The 26,824-nt window shown below is 57.8% G+C and overlaps 2 protein-coding genes across 10 annotated transcripts; one reads left to right on the top strand and one right to left on the bottom strand.

Annotated features, from left to right (window-relative positions):
• Positions 1–5,861: 5,861 nt before the first annotated feature.
• Positions 5,862–18,841, bottom strand: Klf15 (KLF transcription factor 15). 4 transcript variants are annotated; one of them, XM_046458718.2, is made up of 3 exons: positions 18,677–18,841; positions 13,253–14,350; positions 5,862–7,077 (listed from the first exon to the last, which is right to left on the bottom strand). In XM_046458718.2, exons 2-3 carry the CDS (start codon positions 14,323–14,325, stop codon positions 6,909–6,911), a joined length of 1,242 nt encoding a protein of 413 aa, XP_046314674.1. In that variant the 5' UTR covers positions 14,326–14,350; positions 18,677–18,841; the 3' UTR covers positions 5,862–6,908. The 4 variants fall into 4 exon arrangements, with proteins under 4 accessions (XP_046314674.1, XP_046314673.1, XP_046314675.1 ...); XM_046458717.2 differs by lacking the exon at positions 18,677–18,841 and adding an exon at positions 18,037–18,170; XM_046458719.2 differs by lacking the exon at positions 18,677–18,841 and adding an exon at positions 15,467–15,868.
• Positions 16,988–26,725, top strand: LOC124102427 (uncharacterized). 6 transcript variants are annotated; one of them, XM_046458722.2, is made up of 5 exons: positions 16,988–17,141; positions 19,738–22,241; positions 22,865–22,924; positions 24,354–24,409; positions 26,202–26,725. In XM_046458722.2, the coding sequence occupies exon 2, from the start codon at positions 19,822–19,824 to the stop codon at positions 20,749–20,751; it is 930 nt and encodes a 309-aa protein (XP_046314678.1). In that variant the 5' UTR covers positions 16,988–17,141; positions 19,738–19,821; the 3' UTR covers positions 20,752–22,241; positions 22,865–22,924; positions 24,354–24,409; positions 26,202–26,725. The 6 variants fall into 6 exon arrangements, 5 of the variants coding, with proteins under 5 accessions (XP_046314678.1, XP_058439712.1, XP_046314677.1 ...); XM_058583729.1 differs by lacking the exon at positions 16,988–17,141 and adding an exon at positions 18,362–18,513; XM_046458723.2 differs by lacking the exon at positions 16,988–17,141 and adding an exon at positions 18,951–19,332.
• Positions 26,726–26,824: the final 99 nt, after the last annotated feature.

The following is a 26,824-nucleotide window of genomic DNA, read 5'->3' as shown; positions in this document are numbered from 1 at the left end:
GTAGCAAAAGAAAAAGAAAATATCGGACGGAACACCTCTCGGGCGTGGCCCACAGGCGAGGCCAGCTCTGTGACCTCCGCTGAGAGGGATTCCACCTCTTCAGTCGGGATTCACCCCAGCTCGAGAGCAGGGGACTGCAGCTGAAGGAACTGGGGACCGTGGCAGGGACCTGTGGACAAAGTCCTGCCTCTGGGCCCAAACCTAAGAACTCCCAGAGAGAAGGCCTGTCCATAGAGGCCACCACTTGCCCTCACGCCTTCTCCCAGCTCCTGACTGAGAGGACGGACCTACCTACCTTCCTCCCTCCCTCCCTTTCTTCTTCCTCCTCCTCCTCCTCCTCCTCCTCCTCCTCCTCCTCCTTCTCCTCCTCCTTCTCCTCTTTCTCCTCCTCCTCCTCCTCCTGCTCTTCCTCTTTCTCCTCGTGCTCCTCCTCCTCTTCCTTCTCCTCCTTCCCTCCTTTACCTCCTTCCCTCCCTCCTCCTCCTCCTCTTCCTCCTCCTCCTCCTCCTCCTCCTCCTTCCTCTTCTCTCTTTCCCCCCCTGTGGCTGTTATTGCTGGAGGCTGAGGCTGGCTCTGACCCGTTTGGGGAGCTAATGTAGGACTCCATGGATCAGAGAGCCCCCTGGTCTTGGTTCTCCAGGGTTCTGGGGAAATGCAAGATCCTCACAGAGAAGCCATGAACATTCTCTCTTCTTAATGCTGAGAAACCAGCTTGGTGTTGGGCGGGGGCAAGGTTAGAGGGAAGGGGACAGCAGGCACACATTGCTGGGTATAAAAGGAAAACAAGTGGCCCCGCGTGAAGGGCCCCCGTGGCACAGAGACAAGCTATGAGGTCTTATTTACCCACCACCCGAGCCTCAGTTAGCTTAAGTGGAAAATGGAGATATTAAAAATGCCTGCCTCATAGGAGGGTTCTGTGGATAAATCCATTAATGCTCTGGACCCAGGATTCCCCATGTTCCAGAACTTTCCTTTCCATACTGAACAATGCAGATTTCTGTCCCTGTTCATGAAGCTTCCAGCTCCCAACCAGACATATTTTTTTTTTCTTTTTTTTGCTACTGAGAGAAAAGCAGAACTTGAGAGGTGGCACTTTCTTGCTAACAAGGAATGAGGTCTGGGGACCCCAGAAAGTGCCACCTTTTTGTAGCAGGAGCTGCAGAAATGTGAGCTCACAGGATTAATAGTCAGTCAGGAGGAAAGCAGAGTTAATAAAAGTGACTCACCCCATTGCACACACACACACCCCCGATTTTTCTATTTCCTATTCCATTTATTTACAATCTGATCTTTATTATTTCCTTCCTTCAGCGTTGGCTGGATTGAATTTGCCTCTTTATTTTTATTTTATTTTTTAGTTCCTTAAAACAAAAACTGAGCACGTTGGACAGAGGCCTTCTTCCTCGTCCAATATAAGCATTTAGGGCTATCAACATCCTCTAGTGTTGCTTTCCTAATCTCCCACGATTTTTAGTATGTTATGTTTTTCCATTTTATTCTGTTTTCAAAGACTTTAGGATTTCCTTTTTCATTTCTCCCTCGGCCCCCGGGGGTAATTTTAAAGTAGGCTCGTTACTTCTCAGAAACTTGGGGGCTTTCCAGGTGGCTCTCAGTTACGAATGTCTAATTTAGTTCGATTACGGTCAGAGATTATTCTTGGTGTGACTTAAATCAGTTAAATTTTTTTTCATGGCCCAGATTCTGGTGGTGCAGAAACAGGAGAGTGAGGGTCTGCTGTGTCGGGGTGGAGTGTCCTGGGGGTGTCGGGGAGGTCAAGTTCACAGACAGTGTGATTTACTTATTTATTTGTTTGTTTTTGTGCTGGGGACTGAACCCAGGGGTGCTTAACACCTGAGCCACATCCCCAGGGTCCCACAACCATGCCTCCGATCTTTTATTTTTTTTCTTGTCGTATTGCTTTGGCAAGATGCTATGGTTGGCGGGGGGGTTGAGTGTGTCCTCCATGTGTTAAGATTCAACCCCGGTTTTAAGACCTAACCTGGGGGCTGGGATTGTGACTCCGTGTTTGAGCGCTTGCCTAGCATGTGTGAGGCACTGGGTTCAATTCTCAGCACCACATATAAAGAAATAAAAATAAAATTCTATCAACAACTAAAAAAAAAAAAGAACTTAATCTGGCCAGATGTGGTGACGCATGCCTGAAATCCCAGCAGCTCAGGAGGCTGAGGCAGGAGGATCACAAGTTCAAAGCCAGCCTCAGCAACAGTGAGGCCCTAAGCACTTTTCAGCGAGACCCTGTCTCTAAATAAAATACAAAATCGGGCTGGGGAGGTGGCTCAGGGGTCGAGGGTCCCTGCGTTCAATCCCTGGTACCAAAAAAAAAAAAAAAAATAGCACAACAGGGCTGGGGATTCAGCTCTTGCCTAGCATGTGTTGGGCCCTGGGTTCTGTCCCCAGCACTTTAAAAACAATTTGAACTATTGAACCACAAATAACAACAGCCTTTGCTATTTTCCAGATGCTATTCTAGGTGCATTTCATAATTTCTACTCATTTTGTCTGCACTGTGACCCTGAGAGGAAGGAACTATAATCATCATCCCTTTTAGGGAGTTGCCCTGTGTTCTGTTGATTTAAAGAGGCAGGGAATTTGAGGAAGACAGAGGAGCCTGAGGCAGGAGAGACAGACACAAAAAGCAAATCCTTCAGGGCACCGTGGTGGACGCCTGTCAACCCAGCCTTCAGGAGGCTGAGGCAGGAGGATCAAAAGCTGGAGGCCAGCCTCAGCAACTTAGTGAGGCCCTAAGCAACTCAGTGAGACCCTGTCTTTAAATAAGAGGAAGAGTGTGGGGAGGGAGCAGCTCCCATGGGGATCAGGGAGCAGGGACGCCACTCTCCAGGGACAAATAGAGACCCCAAGCCACAGCCCCAGGGCCACCTCCTCCATCACACCCCACCTGCCTCCAGGGGCCACCAGGGGACCCCCAGGGATGAACCCAGTGATTGGGTCAAGGCTATAACCCAATCCTTTCTCCTCCAACTCCTCCTGCATTGTCTCCCACGTGAGCTTTTGGGGGACACCTCACAGCCAGACCATAACAGACAGGGTCTCACTAAGTCACTTAGGGCCAAGTAGCTGAGGCTGTGGCCTCGAACTTGGAATCCTCCTGCCTCAGCCTCCGGAGCCACTGGGATCACAGGTGTGAGCCCCGCTCATCACAATCTCCCATTTCCCTTCCACCCCGTTTTACCCTCCACTCATACTCTGATATTGCAGCCTGGGTCTCCTCAGGACCTGCTAGGAGCCAGGAAATGCAGGGGACAGTCCAGGTGGACACTGTTTTTCTGAGTCCCTGTGGATGCTTCTCTCTGCCTTACTCTGCACCTTTAAATAGGCCCCAGAGCAACTGTGTCTATCCTCAAGTAAAGCAGGGTCTGTTGGGACCTGGTCTTTGACACATACTAGATCCGTCTGGTCCCTATTTGCTGTCCCCTTGGGTAGGTTCCAATTCCCATCCGGGCAGGTGCATGTGCCCACTTCCAGAGGCCTCCTCGGGCCCGTGCCTTGCACTCTCCGCACCAATGCAGCTAAGAGAAGCTACCATTTCCCTGCAAGCCCCGATGGCGGGGCTCTGTGACTCTGTCCCCTTCCCTTGGACAGACAGACTCTGCCCCCAGTTCAAGAGCAGACCACGGTGACCTGGTGAAGGTTTGCTTTGTCCACGGGGAGTTGGGATTCTGTCATGTGCACTCTGAGCTTCTGCACGGGGACCTCCTGGCTCCTCGTGGATTTCCCTTCGCGACACTCCCCTGTCCCTGCAAACCTTCCTGGGGTGCCCTTCAGCCAAGGTGGAGGAGGGAGGCCCGGAGGATGAGCCCACAGGTGCCCCTTGGCGCCCATGCTGGGCAGCCTCCTGGGAGGCCAGAGTACGCTGGGCTGGCAGCACAAACTGCTGGCTGTCCCCGATTTGTACTGTCCCCTTTTTGTCTTGCAATAGAGCTTGCATACCCTAGCTAGGCAAGAGCCTCCCAGCGAAAGACTACATTTCCCAGCATCCCTTGCAGTGCGTGAGGCCATGTGACTCCATGATGGCCAATGGGAGACGAGTAGACCAGATTATGCAAATCTCGCCTGTCAGGCAGGAGGGGCCCACCAGCCTTCACCTGCTGGCCCAAGTCCTCTTGAATCAACACCCCAGGGCGCAGAGGAGGAGCATCAGAAGAGAAGAAGCCTGCGTGTCAGGCTAGAGTCACCATATTAACCCTTCCAACTTATTTTCAGACTCTTTTAAAAGAGGAAAATATACTTACATTTTTTGTGTGTGTGTGTGTGTGTGTGTGTGTGGGTGTGCGCCAGGGATTGCACCCAGGGGAGTTCAACCACAGCCTCCAAATCGGCTGGTGCCACCGCGCCAGGCCAAACTTCCACCTGAATTCAGAGATTTCTTCGCTGACCCATATGTTGCCTGGTATAGTGATCAAGAAAGGGTGCTTTCTCCTGGGTGCTTGGGAGGCCAAGGCAGGAGGATCGCAAGTTGGAGGCCAGCCTCAGCAGCTTAGTGAGGCCCTAAGCATCTCAGCCAGACCCTGTCTATAAATAAAACATAAAAAGGGCTGGGGACGGGGCTCAGTGGTTAAGCAGCCCTGGGTTCAATCCCTGGCACTTAAAAATTAAAAAAAAAAAAAATTAAAGACAGACGTCAGGGCCCTGCTCACTATGCACAGCTGAGGACCAACCCAATCCTCCTCACTGAGGTTCACTGCAGGGCAGAGGCACCCGACCTGTGACAATGCACACTTCAGGTGAGAAACCTGGGGTCCCTATTTGGGGGACAACCTCAAATGGCCAGCCTGGCCTCGGCTGGACAGGTCAGCTGGAGGAGTTGAGGGATGGGACCCAGCCACTGGGGTGAGGGAGCCTGGCCAAGGTCGGTCCTCGGCTGGAGGTTCACAGGCACACGACTTTCTCCAAGCCTCAGGGTCCTGACCAAATGACCATTCTCCGAGTCCTTCACGTCCTTCCCGGGTCCCCCTTATCTGCAGTTGCAATTGATCGTTTATGGATGAAAGATTAGGTTAACGCTGGAAATCGATCCTGTACTTCTCCAGGGCATGTTTGCCAGGGGCAAAGGGCAAAGGTCACAAGGCCCAGTTCTGTCCCCAGGACAGGACCATCAGGAGGAGATATCCGTCCTCCAATCAGCAGAGTTGGGTGCTGGGCACAGGCAAAAAGTCAATGTCAGTGCAACAGCCATCGGTTCCTAAGCTACTAGGGATTGAACCCAGGGGTGCTTAACCACGGAGCCCGTCCCCAGCCCTTTTTATATTCTATTTTGAGACAGGGTCTCGCTGAGTTGCTTAGGGCCTCAATAAGTTGCTGAGGCTGGCCTCCGATTTGTGATCCTCCTGCCTCAGCCTCCCCAGCCACTGGGATGACAGGCATGGGCCACTATGCCTGGTGCCGGGTTTCACACTAGCCCAGAGGCTGAGGCAGGCCAGGGGATGTGGCTGGGGATGTGGCTCAATGTTGGAGCGCTTGCATGAGGCCCCGGGTTGATCCTCAGCACCGAAACAAACAAGCAAACCAACCAACCAACCAACCAAAAAACAACCCATGGCTCAGCCACATTTCTAGGGATCTGCCCTCAGCACCAACCAAGTATACAGAAGGTGCACAATAAGTGCTTGAATCACTCAACAGTGGTAGGAAGAGCTTCATGTGGGTCTCACAGGCTTTCCACAGATGGTTCAGGAGGCTGAGGCAGGAGGACTGCAATTTGGAGGCCAGCCTCAGCAAAAGCGAGGTGCTAAGCAACTCAGGGAGACCCTGTCTCTAACAGCCCTGAATCTTCCCCACCTCCCAGGAGCCACGGAAGACAGTACGAGTGCACCCCAAAGTGATCGAGTTCTTTTTTCTTTTTATTGGCAAAGTAAATATATATTTTTTTTATGAAGCAACAAAGAAAATATACATAATTGTCACATATGTACACCAGGTTTGTAGATTTTTTTTAATTTCAAATTTACACAAATGTCGATATGTTATTAAAAGATATTTTACGTCGATGTCCCTATGTACAGTTTATTTACATACATTCATAGGATGTGAAATAAACCTGTCAAAACAAGCTAGTTGGTTTGATATTAATTTCTAGAGAGGAATGCATTGCTAAATCCGGGCTGGGAAGTTCTATCTAGTTCTTGGACTCCTAGTGTGGCCTTTTTCCCCTGTCCTCCGGATGGTGGCCCTAGAGGCTGGTGTCTGGATTTGTCTGGCGATCAGGAGGAAAGGAGGGGTCACACTGGGCACAGAAGACCGTCTGTCTGTCTTGCACATTTAATTCCTAACACATGCACTCACTGCCAGCCCCCCCCCCCACCAAGAGGGGACACTTTTCACCTCTCTCCCATATTGAGGGCCCCAACTGGCCAGATCCTGCCTCTCCATGGCCCTGCGTACCCTCTGCCAATCCTGCTGAACAAGTAACTTGGGCAAAACTGCTCTGACACCACAGTGCAGCCCTGGACTTTTGGCCTACTTCCTTCTTCCCAACATGGCTCCCTCTGGGAACTGCACATTTCTTTCCCAGCCGTGGAGGCTTGGCTTTGGCCCAGGCGGGGAGCCCAGTGGGAGAAGGGCCAGGCACCCCCCCAAAACCCTGCTTCCAGCGCCACCGTGGGAAGGCACAAAGGGATAAAGGCACTAAGGCCGGCGTCGTCGGGGCCCAGCGCTGGGGTCCCAGCCCCCAGGGACTCGGGTGGGCAGAGTCTAAGTCTCCCCTGGGGGAAGGCAGCAGGTGGTGGGCTCAGGGTGGCGCCTCCTAGCGCTGGGCTGGGACACCGTGGCGACCCTCTGCAGGAGGCCAATAAATTATTGCTTTAAAAAAAAAAAAGAAAAAAAGGAAAAGACAAGGACCAGAGGGGACCGGGCCCGGGGGACGCGGGCGCTCAGTTGGCGGCGCGCACGGCGCGGCTGCTCCGCGGGAAGCGGTGCACCTTGACGTGCTTGGAGAGGTGGTCACTCCGCGCGAACTTCTTCTCGCACACGGGGCACTGGTAAGGCTTCACGCCCGAGTGGGACCGCCTGTGTCGCGACAGCTCGTCGGAGCGTGAGAACCTGCGGGACACGGCAGCGCGGTCAGCCAGGCGCGCGCGCGGGGCGCTCCCTAGGGCCCGCGGGGACGCGTGGCACCTGCCTGGCGGCCAGGCCACGGGGCCAGCAGCCTCCCCAGGAGGAGGGCAGGGTCAGCAAGGCTTTGCTGGTTCTTAAAAGAGCAAGTGACTCCTCCTGGGAGGCGGAGGCCGGTCCAGACACGACCTTCCTGCGCCCCAGGCCCCCTGCGCCCTGACCCTCCTGCGCCCCGGCCTCCTGCGCCCCGGGTCCCCCCTGCCACAACATAAGTGTTCAGGTGGTTCTTTACTCTTGCCACCACTGTGCCCTGACTCTCCTGCATCCCAAGTCCCCTGCGCCTCGACCATCCTGCGTCCCAGGCCCCCTGGGCCCCGACCGTTCTGTGCCCCGGCCTCCTGCGCCCCGACCATAATGCGTCCCGACCTCCTGCGCCTGGAACCTCCTGTGCCCGGACCCTCCTGCGCCCCAGATCCCCTGTGCCCGGACCTTCTTGCGCCCTGGCCTCCTGCGCCCTGACCGTCCTGCGTCCTGACCCTTCTGCGCCTCCACCGTCCTGCACCCCAACCCTCCTGCACCCCAGGTCCCCTGCGCCCCAGGTCTCCCCTGCCACAACATAAGAGTTCAGGCGGTTCCTCACTCTTGCCACCACTGCGCCCTGACCCTCCTGCATCCCAGGTCCCCTGCGCCCCGACCATAATGCGTCCCGACCTCCTGCGCCTGGAACCTCCTGTGCCCTGACCCTCCTGCGCCCCAGGTCCTCTGTGCCCCAACCTCTTGTGCCCCGACCATCCTGCGCACCAGGCCCCCTGGGCCCCGACCGTCCTGCGCCCCAGGCCCCCTGGGGCCTGACCGTCCTGTACCCCGAAAGTCATGCGTCCCTACCTCCTGCGCCTGGACCCTCCTGCGCCCCAGGCCCCTGCAGCCTCTCCAAGATGGAAACGCCTGCAAATCTCAGGCTGGAGCTGGGGCTGGGGCAGCAAGGTCCAGCCTCCTGCCTCAGGGCCTCCAGAGCAGCTGCCGAGTACTCCCCACAGGAAGGGACCTAAGGCTAAGGCACACCCAGGCGGCAGCACCCGCCCCCAGCCTCCTTCAGGGGCGTGTGATCCTGGTTTCCTGGGACCAAAAGGCCACAGGGCCATTTGTGAGGGTCCAAGGAAGCCTGTCCAGAGGAGAAACGGAGGTCCAGGGGAGGATACAGGGTCCCCAGGACTACAAAGGCATCCCCAGCTCTTCCATCTTACTTCCAGTACAGACCCAAGAGGTGTCCTTGGGTTTGAGCCCACCCTACTCCTGGACCATGCTGGCCTGTAAGTGGGGACCTCTGAGACCCCAAACAACAATGCACCCCTGCCAGGTGTTCTTAAGAGTTCAGGAGGGCCAGCACCGTGGTGCCAGAGGTAATCCCAGGCTCAGGAGGCTGAGGCAGGAGGATCACAAGTTGGAGGCCAGCCTCAGCAAAAGTGAGGCGCCAAGCAACTCCAGTGAGACCCTGTCTCTAAACAAAATATAAGATACAGCTGGGGATGCGGTGCACCTTGACGTGCTTGACGTGCTGCCACAACATAAGAGTTCAGGTGGTTCTCATGACATCTCTGTCTTGGCCTCTGCGGGCCTGGGAGCAAGTACTTCCCATGGGCAAGGACCAAAGTTGGGATAAAGAGCCCTGACTTCCTGTCACTGATTTTGGGGCTCTGAGGCTCTCCCTACCCGATCCTGGTGGCAGACGGACCTGTCACATCTCGCGACCCCTATCCACGTGTTCTTGCCTCCTGCGCTCCATCTCTATTGATCTGTTCATGGTCCCTCTCGCCACAGGACATTTGCACATACTTTCCTGTATTTAGAACGCTCTTGCCTGCTCTCCCGCTGCCCTCTTGTACCATCCCTCAGAGTTCAGCCCAGGTCCCTGCTACTCACCAGGAGAGCCTTCAGGATGGCCATTCTGGGCTCCGTGACACTGCCTGCCTGTCCTTCCTCACTCTTGCCACCACTGTGACTTCAAACTAGTCTCAGCCTTTTCCTCTCTGGGGCCAGGGACTGAACCCAGGGACACTCTGTCGCTGAGCCCCAGCCCGGCCTTCTTCTCCTGTTGAGACAGGGCCTTGCCGAGTTGCTCAGGGCCTTGCGATCCTCCTGCCTCGGCCTCCCGCGCTGCTGGGATCACAGACGTGCATCTCGCTTGGGGTCAGCTTTTGGGTGACCATCAGTCTGTCCCTAGACCGTCATCTCCATGAAGGAGGACATGTCCAGTTCCCCAGGAGTGTCCAGGGACCAGCCCGGCCTGCTGCAGGGCGAGGCTCAGTCAGTGCATTTACATGGAGGGTGATGACTGCAGGCTGGGTGGCATATGTCATGGGGGACCCGTGACCCCGGGCCAGGGTCAGGGGCGCAGCTTCTGAGCAGAGAGATGACCCAGGCACCAGGAGCCAGAGCTCGGAGCCCCTCCCAGGAACTGCGACCCGGGCCAAGGTCGGTCCTTGGCCGGGCAGGACCCTGCACCCGAGTCACACCGCCCCCTGGACGGCGCGTCCCCTGCCCTAGCCCGGCTGTCATCCCCCCAACACGCACCCTGCGGGGTCCTGAGCTGGAACAACCTTGGGCCTCCGTCTTCCCACCCAGGACAGGGTGCACCGCAGTCCCGTCCTGAGGAGTGAGGGGCAGCCGGGGAGATAAACAAAAAGCCATCCCAACGGCTGGGGAGGCTGAGGCAGGAGGATCGTGAGTTGGAGGCCAGTCTCAGCAAAAGCAAGACCCTAAGCAACTCAGCGAGACCCTGTACTCCTGGTACGATCCCTGGTACTCCCCTACCCCCCCCCAAAAAAAGCCATCACAAAGTCGTCTCAGGGACCATAATGGAAATGGCACCCCCCTCCCCTTTAGTTGTGCAGTGAGCAACCTTCCCATCTGTACATGAGACCCACCATGAGGATGGGGTCAGAGGATGCCTCCTTGCATAGGGACACAGGGACACAGGGGTCCAGAGAGCAGCCTGGGAGCCCGAATCCTGTCCCTCCCACCTCCTGGCTCTGTGGCCTCAGGCCTGCAGCGCCCATTATGAATGACACCAGGTCACCCCTCTCGTGGCTGCGACCTGTTTTAAATCTCCACCCTCGCGCGGCAGAAGGGGTTCTTTCTGGAAGGATCCGCGGGCCACTCTGGAACAGGATGTTCCGCTGCAGGGAACAAAGGCCCCTGTGTTTGAGGGCGAGGCAAGGAAACTTCTAGGAAGGCAGCCACACTTCCCAGATGCTGAGACGGGAACAGGCAGCTGCTGGTGTCCCAGCCAGTGTGGGTGTGAAGTCCTGCCACCAGAGGGGACAGAGAGAGACCCGGGGACGGACAGGGCAGGAGGAAGCCAGGCTGAGTACCTGGGCAAGACGGCCACCCCGTGGGGACAGACGGTTACGGTGTGGGGCAGCAGAGGGGCCGGAGCCGGAGCCAGCCAGGAAGAGGAAGCTTGTCCCCTCGCCAGGGGACCAGGAAGCAAAGCAGCGCCCCGGGAGACAGTGAGCAGAGGGCTGGAGAGCGGCCCCCAGTCTAAGGTGGGCAGGGGACAGCCAGCTCTGGTGGAGCTCTGGGTCAGCCCCTTGTTAGCTGTGGGACGGTGGAGAAGTGAACTGACCATTCTGTGCCTCTATTTCCTCTGACAAATGGGGTCACTGACCCCAACCTCAGGGACTCTTTTTTTTGTGGGGGGGACCAGGGATTGAATCCAGGGTCCCTCGACCCCTGAGCCCCGTCCCCAGCTCTGTTTTGTGTCTTATTTAGAGACAGGGTCTCCCTGAGTTGCTCAGGGCCTGCTCAGTGGCTGAGGCTGGCCTCTAACTCGCGATCCTCCTGCCTCAGCCTCCCGAGCTGCTGGGATGACAGGCGTGAGCCACGTGCCCGGCTGCTCACGGACTCATTTTGACAACCGATGAGCTCTTTTCCCCTGGGAAGCAGCACCCTGGGTGGGGGCACAGACGCATCCCGTGATGCCAAGCGGGGTCCCCAGAGAACCAGCGTGGGCTGAGGTGCCCGCCTGGCGTGTGCCCCAAATGCACGCTCACGAGCCACAACCTGGGGCCGTGTGACACAGTGCCCGTGCCTCAGCGCCACCATCTGTGACAAATGGGTTGGCACCATGCTCCAAGGGAGGTGACGGGTCCCCTGTGGAGGGGTGAGGCAGGCGATGGACCGGGCGGAGGGGACCCTGATTCTCAGCAGCAGCCCCTGGCCCATAAATATGACATGATCCTTGTCACGCTGGGCTGTCCCCAAAGCTGGGTCCATCCCAGTTGGGAGACTGTCACCACATGTAAGGGACACAAGCCTCTTGGGGTCAACCCAGGAGGCCAGGACCCCTGCAGTCAGCCTGGGTCTCCCCAGATGGTCACAGAAATGTCCCTCCCCAGGGGTGGGGACCCTCAGCTCCCCGTGGGACAGCCTTTGCCACGTTGGGACACCACAGAGGACAGACCTGCTCCGTGGAGAAGTCACAGAGGCCCAGGACGGGGTCTTGGCAGCCCGTCCCTGCTGGTGTCCCCAGGCCCGTGTCCTCCCCTGTGGAGGGGTCCTGGGCTGGGGGTCAGCGCCGGGGTCACAAGGTATCACAGATATTCCCCCCGGTCAACCCAGGTGTTTGGCCCCGGAGCCCCAACCCGGCCCTGGGCTGAATTTTACTCAGAGACGGGGACTCAATGACCTGCTGAGCGCCTAAGTGGCTGAGGCTGGCCTCTACCTGACATCCTCCTGCCTCAGCCTCCCGAGCAGCTGGGCGACAGGCCCGGCTCAACCTCCACTCTTGCCCACCTGCTGTCTCAGGGACTGAGGACCTCCTAGCTTGCAAGGGTGACCATCGGCCTCCGGGGACACGCGCAGGGCTAAGGCCCCTCCTGCTCTCTGGCACTGGGTGGCTCCTCGGGGAAAGGGGCAGAGGGACGTCGCACGGCCACTCCTAGCTCCCGCCACCGCCTGCCCTGGCACGCCAGGACCCCTGCTCGGGCCAGCTCCCACCAGCTCTCGGAACCGGTACCCAGCCAAGAGGACCAAAGCCGCAGAGCCCCGGCCACCACACAGCAGGTCACAGGCACAGGGACACCAAGACACCTATTGCGGGACCCGCGCACGCACAGCCGCGCGTCCATTTGCCAGGTCTGGCTCTGGGACACTCTGCGAGCAGGTGAGGGGGTGTCGGTGGCTCATGTGCTGTCCCCAGGTGGGTGTCCTATGCTGCGGAGGACCCTGTCCAGCACCCCTGGGGACCGAGCTCCAGGTGGCCTGCATTTCAGGAACGGCTGCACGTGACCTTCCCAAAACGGGGAGGGGGACATGTGGGGTCCGCTCTGCCTCTGGCACCACAGCCTGGGTCCTCCTGAGCACGGCCTGACCTTGGGGGGCTGGTTTCCCCCAACACCACGCAGGGCAGAGCCTGGGGGGACTGGCCACCTGGAGCCCAGCATTGGCCAGGCCTGTCCCCCATCCTTGGTGGCTTCTCAACTATGCTGTGAGGAAGCTGGCCCCCAGGCTGAGTGGGAGCACTGAGTGGGAGCACTGAGTGCGACTTCTCTCCCTCTCTGTCCCCTCTCTCCCCCTCTCTCTCTCGCTCTCTCTCTCTCTGGTCCCAGAGATTGAACCCAAGGTCCCTCAACCCCTGAGCCCCGTCCCCAGCCCTTTTCATATTTTATTTAGAGACAGGGTCTCCCTGAGTTGCTTAGGGACTCACTAAGTGCCTCAGCCTCCCAAGCTGCTGGGCACCCTGGCACCTGGCTGAGATGCGGCTTCCCTAAATCAGTCCCCTGGGTTTGAATCACGCTGGGCAGGGTCCCTGGCTCACCCAACCTTGCGCTCAGATGTCAGCTGGGAGTCAAGGTGGTCCTCATTCCAAGCCTCTAGCCCCAGCCTCCATCCATCACATTCAAGGGTCCTGATTAGCCCCAGTGCCCTTCTGCTGTGGCCTAGCCCCTGCCACGTCACCCTCTTTCCACCAGATCAGGGACCCAGCAGGGGTCCCTGCCAGCCTTACCTGGTCATTATGAATGGGACACTCTCAGCTTTAGTCATAGGGAGGGACAAGCAAGTCTCCAGGGTGGCTGTGCGTTTCTGGCCCTGCCCCTGCCCACCCCTCTGTCCCCTTCCTAAAGGGCCTGTGGGCCCTGTGGCCTGTCCCCTCCATACTGACCTCCAGCCGCAGCCGGGCCAGGTGCAGGCGAAGGGCTTCTCCCCGGTGTGCCGGCGCAGGTGGGCCTTGAGGTGGCTACTCTTGGTGTACATCTTGTGACACCCGGGAAAGGTGCATTTGTGCATCTTGAGGAGGTCGGCCGCCGGGCTCTTGGGGAACTTCTGTCCCCCCAGCAGGCCGGGCCCGGGCCCCAGTGCCCCCGACCCCGCGGGCTTGGCAGCGATGGGCACGGGGGCGATGCGCACGAACTTGGAGGGCAGGCTCAGGCTGGAGGAGGGCAGCACCTGGGGGACCAGTGCGAAGGTCTGGCCCTGGATGTTCACCAGCAGCTGGGCCACCTTGACGTTCTCGGGGGCCTGGCCAGGGGAGGCCGGCCCCGCGCCCGGCTCCTGCTTCACGGGCACCGGCTGGATCTGCAGCAGGACCGGCACTGCGCCCTCGGCGGAGGGGCCCTCGGCGGGGCCCTGCGCGCTCGAGCCACCGGGCGCAGGGGGACAGCGCTCTCTCCCGCCAGGGCCCGGGTGCGCGTGGCTCCTGAGGGGCCCCGTGGGGAGCTGGCCACAGGCTCCCGAGTCCTGGCCGCTGCCCTGGGGGGCCCCCTTGGCCTCCGGCTCCATGTTCTCCTCCAGAAACTCCTCGATCTCCTCCAGGGTGGGCTGGAAGGGCCTGGCCACCTCCTCGGGGTCCCCCAGCGCGAACTCTGGGAAGCAAACGTGCTCCCCCTTCACGGGCACCGGGGCCCTCCGCCACGTCCCCCAGGTCACAGGGCCACTGCTGTCCCCCAGGCTCCCGCTGCTGCCGCCGCCACCACCGCCCAGGGTAGCCTGGGAGAGCAAGAAATCCAGGATGCTGTCCTGTCCCTCGGCACCGGGGACACCGCCGTAGCAGGAGCACAGGGACTGGGAGTCGGGGCTGGCGCAGGAGCAGGGGCTGGACACGTCACTGTCGTCCTCGGAAGGGGGCGAGGGCAGCATGTGGTAGGGCCGCCGGCCGGCCAGCCTGTCCCCCAGGTACCCCACGGGGCACTTGGGCGACGAGAAGGTCTCGTCCACTGGCAGCAGGTGGTCCACCATGCTGGCCGGGCCGCGCTGGTGGCCGCTGTGAAGGAGGAAAGACAGTCAGGACAGTGGCTCGCGGCCCCTCGGCGGGGCTTGCCCCCACCCTGGGTCGCCTGCCCGGCTCCCAGCTGCCGAATGCCAGGCTCCTGCCTCACCCCCAGGGACAGGGGCCTGCAAGAGTGTCCTCTGAAACGCTGCCACAGAGTTTGCAAAAGAGCCCTCGGAGCCCCGTTGCACAACCCGGCCGTTCTGGTTCCAGACGGATTTTTCCAGAAAGATCCTGGAAAAGAGTCCACGTGCGTGCGTTGAGGGGAGAACCGCGTTGGAGGGGAGGCCATCAGAGGCTCCGGGTCCCCAGAACGGCCAGGACTCGCAGGGCCACTGCCCATCGTAGGACCCGAACCTCAGCGTCACCTCTGTTGAGTCACAGGAGGGGGGAGGGGACGGTGGCCACTTGCTCTCTGACCCCAAGCCGTTGGGCCTCCGTGGGTTGCCAGATCCAGCGAATAAAAATGCAAGGTGCCCATCAGGCGTCCACTTCAGATTTCTTTTTTTTAAAAAATCGTCTACTTTATATAAATAAAAATTACTCGATCTGATATTTAGTTTATTTTATTTTTTGGTCCCAGGGACTGACCCAAGGGGTGCTTAACCCCTGAGCCCCGTCCCCAGCCCTTTTTAGATTTTATTTAGAGACAGGGTCTCGCTGAGTGGCTCAGGGCCTCACTGAGTGGCTGAGGCTGGCCTCCCACTTGCGATCCTCCTGCCCCAGCCTCCCCAGCTGCTGGGATGACAGGCGTGGGCCACCGTCCCCGAGTGGGGTCTATTTTTAACTGGGAAAACTGTGGTTTGGAGGCAGAAAAGTTCAAGGACAGTAAGTGCCTGTCCCCAGAGGGCTCAGTTTCCCCATCTGATTGTCATTCCCCCCCCCCCACAAGCTTGAACAAGACCCTCCCCAGGACACATGAGACTTAGCCACCATGGTGGACGAGGCCCCACCCCTCGGGCGGTGATGCGTTCACCCAAGATCCTAGAGCACCGAATGCGTGTGGCCGCCTCAATCCCCCAACCATCCCGAGGGTCACAAGTCGGGACCCCGTTGGCCAATTAGGACGCGCTCTCCTGCCCTACACCCCACCGCCACTTCAGTCCCCACCTGGGACACTCACCACCTTGGGGACACTCGGCTAATGCCCGTCTTCCCACTAGACAGTGTGCTCCATGTGTCCCCAGTCCCCAGTGTGACACCCGGTGCCCAGGAGGGGCTCAGATGATGTTCGTGGAGAGGAGAGGGGGACAGTGTGTTCTCTGAAGCCAAAGGCCATGCTAGTCCGGTGTTCAAGGAGAGTCAACAGTGTGTCTGCCTGCAATAGGGCCACCTTTCTGGACCTTTGTCCCCGCCCAGTGACCACAGCGGGCTGGGTGTTTATCCAGGTTGGGGAAAGGGAGAGTGTTTGGCATTGGGAGCCAGAGTGTCTCTGGAACCTGGTGTCACCTCTGTGCCCAACCCTCCTTCTTCTTTTATTTTTTGGGGGGGGTTGATACCAGGGATTGAACCCAGGGGTCCTGGACCCCTGAGCCCTGTCCCCAGCCCTATTTGGTATTTTATTTAGAGACAGGGTCTCCCTGAGTTGCTCAGGGCCTCGCTTTGGCTGAGGCTGGCTTTGGACTCGCGATCCTCCTGCCTCGGCCTCCAGAGCCCCTGGGATGGCAGGCGCGCGCCACCGCGCCCGGCTACACCCGCCCGTTCTGTCTCCAGAGCCCAACACTTAGGACAGGGTCAGGGGCACAATCAGGGCCAGAAGCAGCCACGAAGGTGGCCCTCAAATGAATGAGCACCTGGGAGTCCCCCCCACACACACACCTGCCCTCTGCTGGGATGCTAAGGAATCCGGGGACTCCAGCCTCCCTGGAACCCAGAACAGGCTGCTTCAAACCTCCCCTGAAATGTGACCACCAACCAGAGGTTCCACAATATTAAACAATGACTGCAGCCGGCGCGGTGGCCCCCACCTGTCATCCCAGCAGCTCCGGAGGCCGAGGCAGGAGGATCGCAAATTCAAAGCCAGCCTCAGCCAAAGGGAGGCCCTGAGCAACTCAGGGAGACCCTGTCTCTAAATAAAATACCAAATAGGGCTGGGGACGGGGCTCAGGGGTTAAGCGCCCTGAGCTCAGAAGCCACTGGGTCACATCATCCCGTTTTATACTGTCCCTAGCAGGTGCCACAGTGGTGAATTGTCTTGGTTGTGTGTGTGTGGAGTCCTTTCCTGTGGACCTCCCCACCAGAATATAAGCTCTTTGGATGGCCATGTAGGGCCATGCCCCAAGGTTGGCTGGATGAGGCTGAGTGGGGAAGCCAGGTAGGCAGCAGGGTCTGAAGACCAGGCTGAGTGTCCCTGCAGCAGGACAGGGCAGGATCTGGGGAGCCCAGAAGGGGCTCTCGGACTTCCCGAGGTGCAGGCATTAAAAAAAAAAGGGAGTATTCGGGCTGGGGCCAGCTCTGGTCCCTAAAAAACACCAGCACGTGGCGCAGGCTGCATGCAGGGGGAGGGGACGCGCTGTTCCGGGCACAGTCCCCGGCTGGCCGCTGGACTCCGCCCCCTCCCTCGCAGGCCAGGCCTGCTGTTTATCCTCCCGGGGACACAGCGGCTGCAGGAACAACATGTAATTGATAACAAGCCCAGCGCGCGCCAAGGGCTCGCCATTGGGTCAGCGAGCAAATCACGGGGGTGGCGGGTGGGGGCCGCCTTTCAAAATAAGAGTCTCTGCTCCCTGCGCTGCCCACAGGCCCTCAAGTCGCCTTGTCCCGCTGTTTTCAGCACCTGTAGACGGTGAGGGCCACCGGGTTCTTGGGAGGGAAGACTTTGGGGGCATTTCTTGGGACCAACCAGGAAAGAAAACACTTCTTGGAGGTGGAAGGGGGGGGGGGGGAGTCCCTGGGTAACAGCACAGTGGGGAGAGAAGAGGGAACAGGACGGCTGTATTGGGTAGGGATGGCATTTCCTCTGTCCCCTCGGCTGCCACCTCAGCCACCTCTCTGGTAATGTTGGAAGAGCCCCCCCCCCCCGGGGGGGACTCCGTGAGGGTGCAGATGGGGGTCTGAGCCGTGTGCAAAGGGCTGTGGGTGTGTGTCGTGTGACTGCGTGTGCGGGGCGTTGTGCGCGGCAGCCGAGGTGGTGGCACGGGTGTCCGCGCGCGTGGGGTCAGCGTGGGTGTCCACTCGCGCGGGGGGGACGGCGCGTGGGTTCGCGAGGCGCAGGGAGTCGGCCCGGACCCCTCTGCGGAGCCCGGGAGCGCTGCCCGCTGGGCTCCATGCCCTCGGCCTGTGCCACCCCCTCCCCGCGCTGCCCCGCTGCCGGTGACCGATAGTAACCCCTCGGCCACGGGCCCCTCCGCCCCCTGCCCCCCCCCCAACAGCGGGCGGCCCGCTCCCCGGGTCAGGCCCCGCCGCGCCCCACCATATGGGAGGGCTGGCCCGGAAGGCGACCGCGGGCCCTCGGAACCGGCGCCGGGGCGGCCGCTCGGGCCTGCAGCGTGTGGACGTTGGTGGGCGCGCGGGGTCACCGTCCCCCGGGGCCTGGCGACCTCCCGCCTCCCGCAGCGCGTGGCTCCCCCGGGCGCCCGCGGAGCCCCGGGCCGCGAGCTCTCCAAGGGCAGCCCGCGCCCGGCAGCCCCGGTCACCCCGGCCGTGTCCACGCGGCCCCGTCCCCTCCGAGCCTCTCCCACCTGAACTTGGCGCGCGCCTGGCCAGCGGCCAGGCCCCGGCGTCCTGCTGGCCTCCCGGGCTGAGCTGGGGGCGGCCGCCCGGTCGGGGTCTGGGCGGCCGCGGGCCGGGCCGCGGGTCCCTGCGCTCGCTCGCCCGCTGCCCGCTGCGGCGGAGTCTCCCCCGCCGGCCGCGCTCTGCGCTCCCTCCCGGCCGCTCACGTGACGCCGCGGGCGCCGCGAAGGCTCGCAGGAGGCTCGGCCTCGGGCGCGCTTCCCATTGGCCAGCGCCGCGCGTCACGCGCCCCGCCCCGCCCAGGCCCCGCCCAGACCACGCCCCCGACACGCCCCCGCCACTCCAGCCCCCAGCGCCGCGCAGGGCTCAGAGCCCGGGAGCTGCCGGAGCCGCGCGCAGCCAGATCTGGCGCCCGACCCGGCCTCCAGCCGTCCACCCGCTGCCTCCGCGTCCACGAGGGTCCGCTTCCCAAGCTCGGTCCCCAGGTGAGGACGTGAGGCGAGCCCTGGGGCCTATGAAGGGCGCTGAAAGGGTGCCCCCGAGCTGTGCACCCACCGGGGACATGGCTGGCGGGGTCAGCTGCGCAACCCCGTGTCCACCCCGCGCGATCCGCTCTCCCGGTGCTGCCGGGTGAATCCGGGGACTTGCCTGGGGGCTGCTGTTGGAGAAATACGGTGTCTGGTCGTCCCGCTGGGCAAGCCGCCAGCGCTGCCAGCCTGGCCTCCGACTGCCCCGGAGGTTTGCTGACCTCCCCTGGAGGCCGGTGACAGCGGCTCTCCGGGGACACCTTCAGGGCTCCTGGTCTACGGAGCGCGGTTCTCGGGGCTGCTCCAGTCCGAAGCGATTTCCTCCGGATGCGTTGGCGCCCAGCTGCGAGAGAGAGAGAGAGAGAGAGAGAGAGAGAGAGAGAGAGAGAGAGAGAGAGAGAGAGAGAGAGGGAGAGAGCGCGCTCTGGGAAGTCAGCGGTCAGCGCGAGAGAGGCACGTGAGCCGCGAGTGCCACTCCCCTGCGGCGCCCTTTGACCCACATTCCAGCCGGATCCCCAGCCAAGCGTTTCCCAGACCCAGAACCCACTCAGAGGGCGCAGCAGGAAGGAGAGGGGCCAGGCGAGCTGGTCTGGCTGCACCACGGGGCATCTAACGCACGGCCACCCCTTGGGCACGTGGACAGCGCCCCTTCTATGAAGCTGACTCCTTCTCCCGGGAGGCGGGGGAGCATGATCTGGAGCTAGTGAGGGGGTCGAGGTCCCGCGTCGGGCGTATTGGACAACTGCAGCAAAGGGTCAGAGGACGCTTGAAACTAAGGTGCGTCCTCAGCAGCCTTAGCGCTAGGGGCCCCGAGGGTCCGCAAACCCAAAAACAGTCAGGATGACTCTGTCGAAATCAGAGTCACATCGTGTCCCTCTCGGCTGTTTTAATTTTCCTATCCCATTTTAGCTTTTTTTTTTTTCTTTTTCTTGGCAACTATTACCTTTTTAACATTTTTCCCCCCACAATTTTGGGGATTGAACCCTCCGCCCTTTTTATTTTTTTTATTTTTTGTCTTGAGACAAGGTTTCACTAATGTTTTTGAGGCTGGCCTCCAACTTGCAATCCTCCAGCCCCAGCCTCCTGAGTCACTGGGATGATAGTCATGAGACGCCGGGCCTGGCTTTGCCTTCTTACTTTATTTTCCATTTTCTATTATTTATCCTTTGTCTCCTCCAACAGAATGGAAGCTCCATCCCGGCCAGCAGTGATTTCTAGCCCTTCATATCTTCAGCATGAAGCATACAGTAGGCACCCAATAGTTGAATGAATAAATTTCAGAAAGACTTAAACCTGAATGACGGGTTGGATGCACGTCCCCAGCGCGCACAGCGTGTCAAGATCTGCCCTGGAATCTTTGAGACGCCTCCCCTCGCAGATGTTGCAGGGGTGTGCAGAGCTGGCACCATCCAATGGCCCTCTGTGCTGTGGGGGTGTATGAGTCAGCTACAGCCGCGTAACAGATACCAGAGCAGGATGCGCACGCCTCACCGTCCCAGAAGCCGGGAGTCCACTATCAAGGGGTCTTGGGTTAACTCCCCCAAGGCCTCTCTCTTTCGCTGTAGATGGCATGACCCCTGTGTCCCCCTGGGGTCTCCACCCCCCCCCCCCGTGTGTGACCGTGTCACCATGAAGCCCATGATGCTTGGTCAGCGATCTCAGGTCCATGGTACCCCAGAGCTCCTCACCCAGAGCCACCTGCTGATGGAGGGCCACGGGACACCGTCCCTCTGTCCCAGTCAGATGTTCCCAGCCCACAGCAGGAACATTCACCCGTCATCCACCCTGTGCATCCAAGATGTCTTCGAATCCTCGCAGGGACCAGAACGCCTTAAGTGTCCTGAAAGGACGCGGCTTCCTCTGACCACAGGGCCTTTGCACCAGCTGACCACAGGGCCTTTGCACTCACTGCTCCCTCTATTGAGAACCCTCACCACAGTCAACACAGCTCCTTCTTTGACTCCGATCTCAAATTTCACCCCCCTAACCTCCTTTACAGCCAGTCCGTCTCTGTGGGAGCGGATTTCCAAACACGGGTCATTATTCATTTATTTGCAGATGCCTCTCCCCATCCCGAGGGTTGTCAGGTATCCAGTCCCCCTTTCTCAGAACTCAGAGTTAACACTTGTTTTGATTGCTGTATACCCTGAGGGGTGCTTCACAAATTCCATCTCACCTAAGCCTTCACCTTCCTGAGCGGTAGGAACTATTCCCATTGCCAAGGCCATCATGGCTCCGTAAGGCTATGGTCACCACTACCCCCGGCAGAACTCTGAGCAATGTCATTCCTTTTGGTACCAGGGATTGAACCCAGAGTCACTTAGCCACAGAGCCCCATCCCCAACCCTGTTTTGTGTTTTATTTAGAGACAGGGTCTCACTGAGTCACTTGAGGTCTTGCTAAACTGCTGAGGCTGGCCTCCAACTTATGATCCTCCTGCCCCAGCCTCCCAAGTCGATGGGATCACAGGCATATGCCACCACGCCCCTCCCTACCCCCCCAGCTATGTAATTCTTGATGGAATTTGTGCAAATTCCACCAAAATATCAAATAGCACAACGGTCATGCCTCAGAACAACAACAAAAAATAACCACAACAGATGGAAATTATGGGAGAAAAATTCCAGTCAAGGTTTCAATGTCCTCTGGAAGGGAACTGAATTTATAGCCAGAAGAAGTAAGGACGGGTTCAGCTCACGTCCCCCGGTCCCAGCCTGCCCTCCCCAGCTGAATCTGGCTGTTGGTGGGTACCAGGGAGTTAATGAGTCACCAGTGCCTGGCTAAAGTCCTCCAGGTTGAACACATGTTTTGGGGACGACCTCGGGACACAAGTTCCCATCCACTCTCCTCAGGGTGGCCATCCCCGTCCGGTAAGGCCAGCAGACCGGGGGTCACCGGCTGTCACTCGACTCTAAGCAGCTCTCAAGGAACAGAGGGTGGGTTGGGGGTGGCCACTGCTCAGGGGGACTCAGAGGTCGGAGAAATGCCACCACCACCCCCAGCCGGATGCTGGCCACAGCCAGATTGAGGGAGGAATTCCTGGTCATTTCAAAAACACAGCAGGGCACACAGTGGTCCCTGGTTGGGTAGAGATGACACACAAGTGACCAGGTCTTGCAGAGGGCAATTTCCCAGCTTGCACTGACCACAGGAACAGCATGGGAACAAGACACCCCACTCCTTTTTTTAAAAAATGCAATTGCCAAAGATGTCTGCAGGTCTTCGGTGGCTGGAAGGAAGTCCAGTTGATTCGTGTCCAGCAGGTGACCTCACCTGCAGGCTGAGCTCCCGAGCCCTGGGTCTGCATCTAGGGACCACAGAGATGCTCAGCTCTGGTCCTACTAATGCGATGTCACACTTGAGAAAGAAACAGGACACTGATGGGTGTCCCTCCCGCCCGCCACCCCGTGGGACCACTGCATGGAGATATGGGCACAGAGGCGGGTCCATTTTGGAAACATCGCATGGTGACCACAGTCGCGGGCACATGGTTCGACCTCTTGCTTTTGTGCATCAAGCAAATCCCATCTGGGTCCCTGGGCTCTGCTGCCCGGTGACACTGCGCATGCTCGGCCCGCCAGCACCCCTGCTGGCCATCATTTCGGCGGGGGCAACGGGCGCCCCGGGACCTTGTGGCAGGCACTTGCTGGCTCGGGTGTCAGTAGAAGCCCTCCTTTGACAGGCAGGTCAGAGTGGGGGACAAGGAGGACGAGGCCAATGGGTACTTACTTTTTTTTGGGGGGGGGACCAGGGATTGACCCCAGGGGTGCTTCACCCCTGAGCCCCTTCCCCAGCCCTTTTTATTTTATTTAGAGACAGGGTCTCGCCGAATTGCTCAGGGCCTCACTAAGTTGCTGAGGCTGGCCTCCAACTTGCGATCCTCCTGCCTCAGCCTCCTGAGCTGCTGGGATGATAGGTGTGCGCCACCGCGCCTGGCCTCACTCTGGTTTTGATTTGCATTTCCCTAATGGCTAATGGTATGGAACATTTTCATATATTTCCATATTGGCCATCTGCAGTTCTTCTTTTGATAAGTGTCGGCCTAATGGATCGGCCCATTTGGGAACTGGGGGTATTTGAGTTTTGGGGAATAGTTTTGTGAGCCCTTTGTGTATTCTATGGATGAGGCCAGGTAGCAAGGATTTCCTCCCATCCTGCAGGCTGTCTCTTCACACTGATCCCTTTGCTGCGCAGAAGGGTTTCGATTTGATGCCACCACATTTATATTTCCTGGGACTTAGGGGGTCCTGTTGAGAACGTCACCAATGGTGCCTCGGTGCTGGAGGGTTGACCCCATATTTCCTTCCAGGTCTGGTTCCTGACCTAATTCCGAGGGCTTGGATCCATTTCACGTTGGCTTTTGTGCAGGGTGAGAGAGAAGGGTCTGGTCTCCCTCTTCCATCTGCAAATGGCGACAATTTGAGTTCTTTCTTTCCTATTTTTATCCACTTTCTTTCCTTCTCTTTCCTAATTGCCCTGTCTTGAGGAGGGTTTCCTCAGTGTTTTATCCTAAATGGGGCACTGGGTTGGGTCAACGGCCTTCTCTGCACCCACCGAGATGCCTACGTGACATTTGTCATTAATTCTGCCTCTGTGCTGGGTTACAGTAATTGACTCGGGGAAGTCGAACCATCCTTGCATTCCTGGTATAAAGCCAATGCGGCCATGATGGTCCATCTCGGTTGCTAAATGTGATTGGCGGATATTTTATTAAGTATTTTTGCATCTCGGTTCACCAGGGATATTGGTCTGTAGTTTTCTTGTCTCGAGATGTGTCCTTCTCTGGTTTTGGTATGAGTGTGAGGTTGACCTCAGACAATGGATTTGGACAGGTTCCATCCCTTTGTATTTTATGGAATACATTTGAGGAGCATTGGCATTAGATCTTCTTTAAAGGTTTGGTACAATTCAGCTGAGAATATGTCTGGTCCCAGGCTTTTCTTTGTTTAATAACTTTTGTTTGTTGTTGGTTGGTTGGTATCAGGGATTGAACCCTAGCAATAATCCAAACCCTAACCCTAACCCTATTGAACCCTATTGGGCTCAGGATTGAACCCTGAGCCCCATCCCCAGCCCTTTTTATATTTTATTTAGAGACAGGGTCTCCCTGAGTTGCTTAGGGCCTCACCAAGTTGCTGAGGCTGGCCTCCAACTTGTCATCCTCCTGCCTCAGCCTCCTGAGCCTCTGGGATGACAGGCATGTGCCCTGCATCTGGCTGTTAAGTGGCTTTTTAATCACTTTTTCTATCTCAATTGCTGTTATTGGTCTGTTTAGGTTTTCTATATCTTCTTCGTCCAATGTTGGCAGGTCATGTGTGTCTAGAAATATATCCATTTTCTTGTAGATTTTCTAATTTATTGGAGACGTTTTAAAAACCACTCCCTGATGGTCCTGTGTGATGCTGTAATGTCTGTGGTGATGTCTCATTTTCTCTCTGTAATGTCTGTGGTGATGTCTCGTTTTTCTCATTATTAGGTATTTATTTGGGGTCTTTCTGATTTTCTCAGACAACCACTCATAGCTATGAACCTTCCTCTTAGAACGGCCTTTACAGTGTCCCACTCCCAGAGGTTCTGAGAAGTTGTATCACTATTCTCATTGGATTCTAAGGATTTTTTTAAAATTATTATTTCTCTCCTGATTTCTTCAATCTCCAAGCTCATCTTCAAAACTACATTTTCTGGGCTGGGGCTGGGGCTCAGGGGTACAGAGCACTTGCCTAGCATATGTGAGGCCCTGGGTTCGATTCTCACCACTGCATATAAATAAATAAAGGTCCATGACTTGTATTTTTCAGGTACAGAGAGTCTTTGCTGCACGGACATCAGGATGATTGATCTATCTGTGAGTGAGGTGTGTTGAAATCACCCCGTTATTGTTGGACGGGGGTCTCTCCAAGGCTTTTAGTAGTGTCCATTTTATGGAATCAGTCGCTCTCACATTGGTGCCATGAATATTGCTGTATCTTCTTGTTGGATGGCGGCTTGGTCTCTTCTCATGAATTCTGCCCTGAGGTCGGCTTTGCGACACAGGAGATCAGCTGCCCCAGCTTGTTTGGGGGCTCCGTTCCCGTGGTGTATCAATGTCCATCCTTCCATGTCCTTTGCCTATGGCGGTGTCTTGCCCACCACATGGAGCTGGGACTTGAGTTTTAGTTCCGCTAACTCATGTCTTTGAATTGGAGGGTTGAGATCATTTATGTTCAATGTTACCAGAGTGGGATGTTTATGAATTCCTGACATTTTAATTTATTTCTAATGCTTAGTTGGATCCTGTTTCTCATTTGCTTAAGCTACTCTCCAGATGAGATGTGAGCATTTGGGAGCTTTGGGATTTTAAAACATTTCTTCTGTGTGCAGCATTTCTTTAATAAGTTATGAAGCGCCAGCTTAGTAATGAGGAATTTTTTAAAATTTCTGCTTATCTTGGAAAGTTTTTATTTCCCCTTCATGGGAAATAAATACCGGGGGGTTGAACTCAGGGGCATTTGACCCCTGAGCTCTGTCCCCAGCCCTAGTTTATATTTTACTTAAGAGACAGGGTCTCACTGAGTTGCTTAGGCTTCAGTTTTTGCTGAGGCTGGCCTCCAATTTGCAATCCTCCGGCCTCGGCCTCCTAACTGCTGATGTCCTGAGCTGGCTTAAGGTCGGGGGAGGTTTGCCATCGGGCGCGGGGTGCAAGGACGAGGGTGTTGGAATTTGGGCCGAGGGACCCCCCAGCTGTGGGACCTTCCCGCATCTCTCTGCTAGTGCCTTCAGCGATCCAGGAAGGCGCTCTGGGGGAGGGGGGGCGGTCGCTGCTGTCCCCATAGCAGCCCTGCAGACAGGGACCTCAAGACGGCAGCCACCACTTGCTCCGTGCACCCGCCCCAGGGACCCGAGATCTGGGGACTGAGGGGACAGCGGCCCCCTGGCAGGCAAAGCCAAGGTCGCCACAGCGCTGTTTGCGTGGATCCGCTGTGGAGCGTCTTTCAACTTGTTTACAATCTGCGTCACCGGGAACCTTTCACCGCGGAGGGGACAAAAGGTTCCTCTTTTGCAAGTCCTGGGAGAACCGGCGGTGCCACCAGGGCCCCGCGAGGAGCTGGTGCAGGGCGCCGCCCCGTGGCCAGTTTAGGCATTGCACACCCCGGGTACCCACTCCGCTGAGTGTCCTGAGTTTTTTTCGGGGTGTTGCGGTACCAGGGATGGAACCCAGGGGTGCTTCACCACAGAGCCCCATCCCCAGTCCTTTTTATATTTTATTTAGAGACAGGCTCTCCCTGAGTTGCTTAGAGCCTTGCTAAGTTGGCTGAGGCTGGCCTCCAATTGGCGATCTTCCTGCCTCAGCCTCCCAAGCCTCTGGGAGGACAGCTGTGCGCCACCGCCCCCAGCACCCGCCTTTTACCTACCCCTACACCATACTGGACACGCTGCAGCACCTAATCCACAGTACCAACCATCCGTCCATCCACCACAATCCCGGTGCCAAAAAATAAAATAAAAATGCGCTGGGGCTAGGCTCTGCAGCAGAGCACCTGCCTAGTGTGTGGGAGGCCCTAGGTCCCGTCCTCAGCACCACATAAAAATAAGTAAATAAAATAAAAGTATGCTGTCCACCTACAAATGAAAAAAAAATTAACACCTTTCCCGCTTGTATTTGACAGGTTTTTTGTTGCTGTGACTCAAGGACCCACCAGCACAACTGTAGAGGGAGACAGGGGTGTCCGAGGTCCCAGTCCACAGATGGCGGCTCCAATCCTGGCCGAGGGGAGGCAGGACATCATGGAGGAAGAGTGTGGGGAGGGAGCAGCTCCCATGGGGACCAGGGGGCAGAGACTCCACTCTCCAGGGACAAAGAGAGACCCCAAGCCACGGCCCCAGGGCCACCTCCTCCCCATACCCCACCTGCCTCCAGGGGCCACCAGGGGACCCCCCAGGGAGCCATTCACTGCCAGAGTTTTGGCCTCACACCCCCTCACTCCTCCTCTGGACCTTCCTGTGTCACCTCCCACGGGGGCTCTGGGGACACTCACAGCCAGACCTGTCTCTGATGACCCCAATCCCAAACAAAACCCCTTACACAGACCAGAACACCCTTTAGAATAATTGTTAACGTTTCCCAAAACATTTTATTATGAAAGATTCTCGAACTTCAAGCATCCAAAACGAGCAAAGAATTTTGTAGTAACCCACATGCCTTGGGCATGCGCTCTGTGGTCACCCCGCTGGTGTTCTTGCCCCACCTCATTCCTGCCTTCTCCGGATCTGTCCCTGCACGTCTCCATCA

The sequence above is a fragment of the Marmota monax genome, unplaced genomic scaffold (genome assembly GCF_021218885.2).
Source record: "Marmota monax isolate L192 unplaced genomic scaffold, Marmota_monax_Labrador192_F-V1.1 WCK01_AAM20220418_F8-fsc00370, whole genome shotgun sequence".
In the NCBI taxonomy this organism is placed as follows: Eukaryota; Metazoa; Chordata; class Mammalia; order Rodentia; family Sciuridae; genus Marmota; species Marmota monax.
The sequence above is the reverse complement of the archived record's forward strand: the minus strand, read 5'-3'. Positions and strand labels throughout refer to the sequence as shown.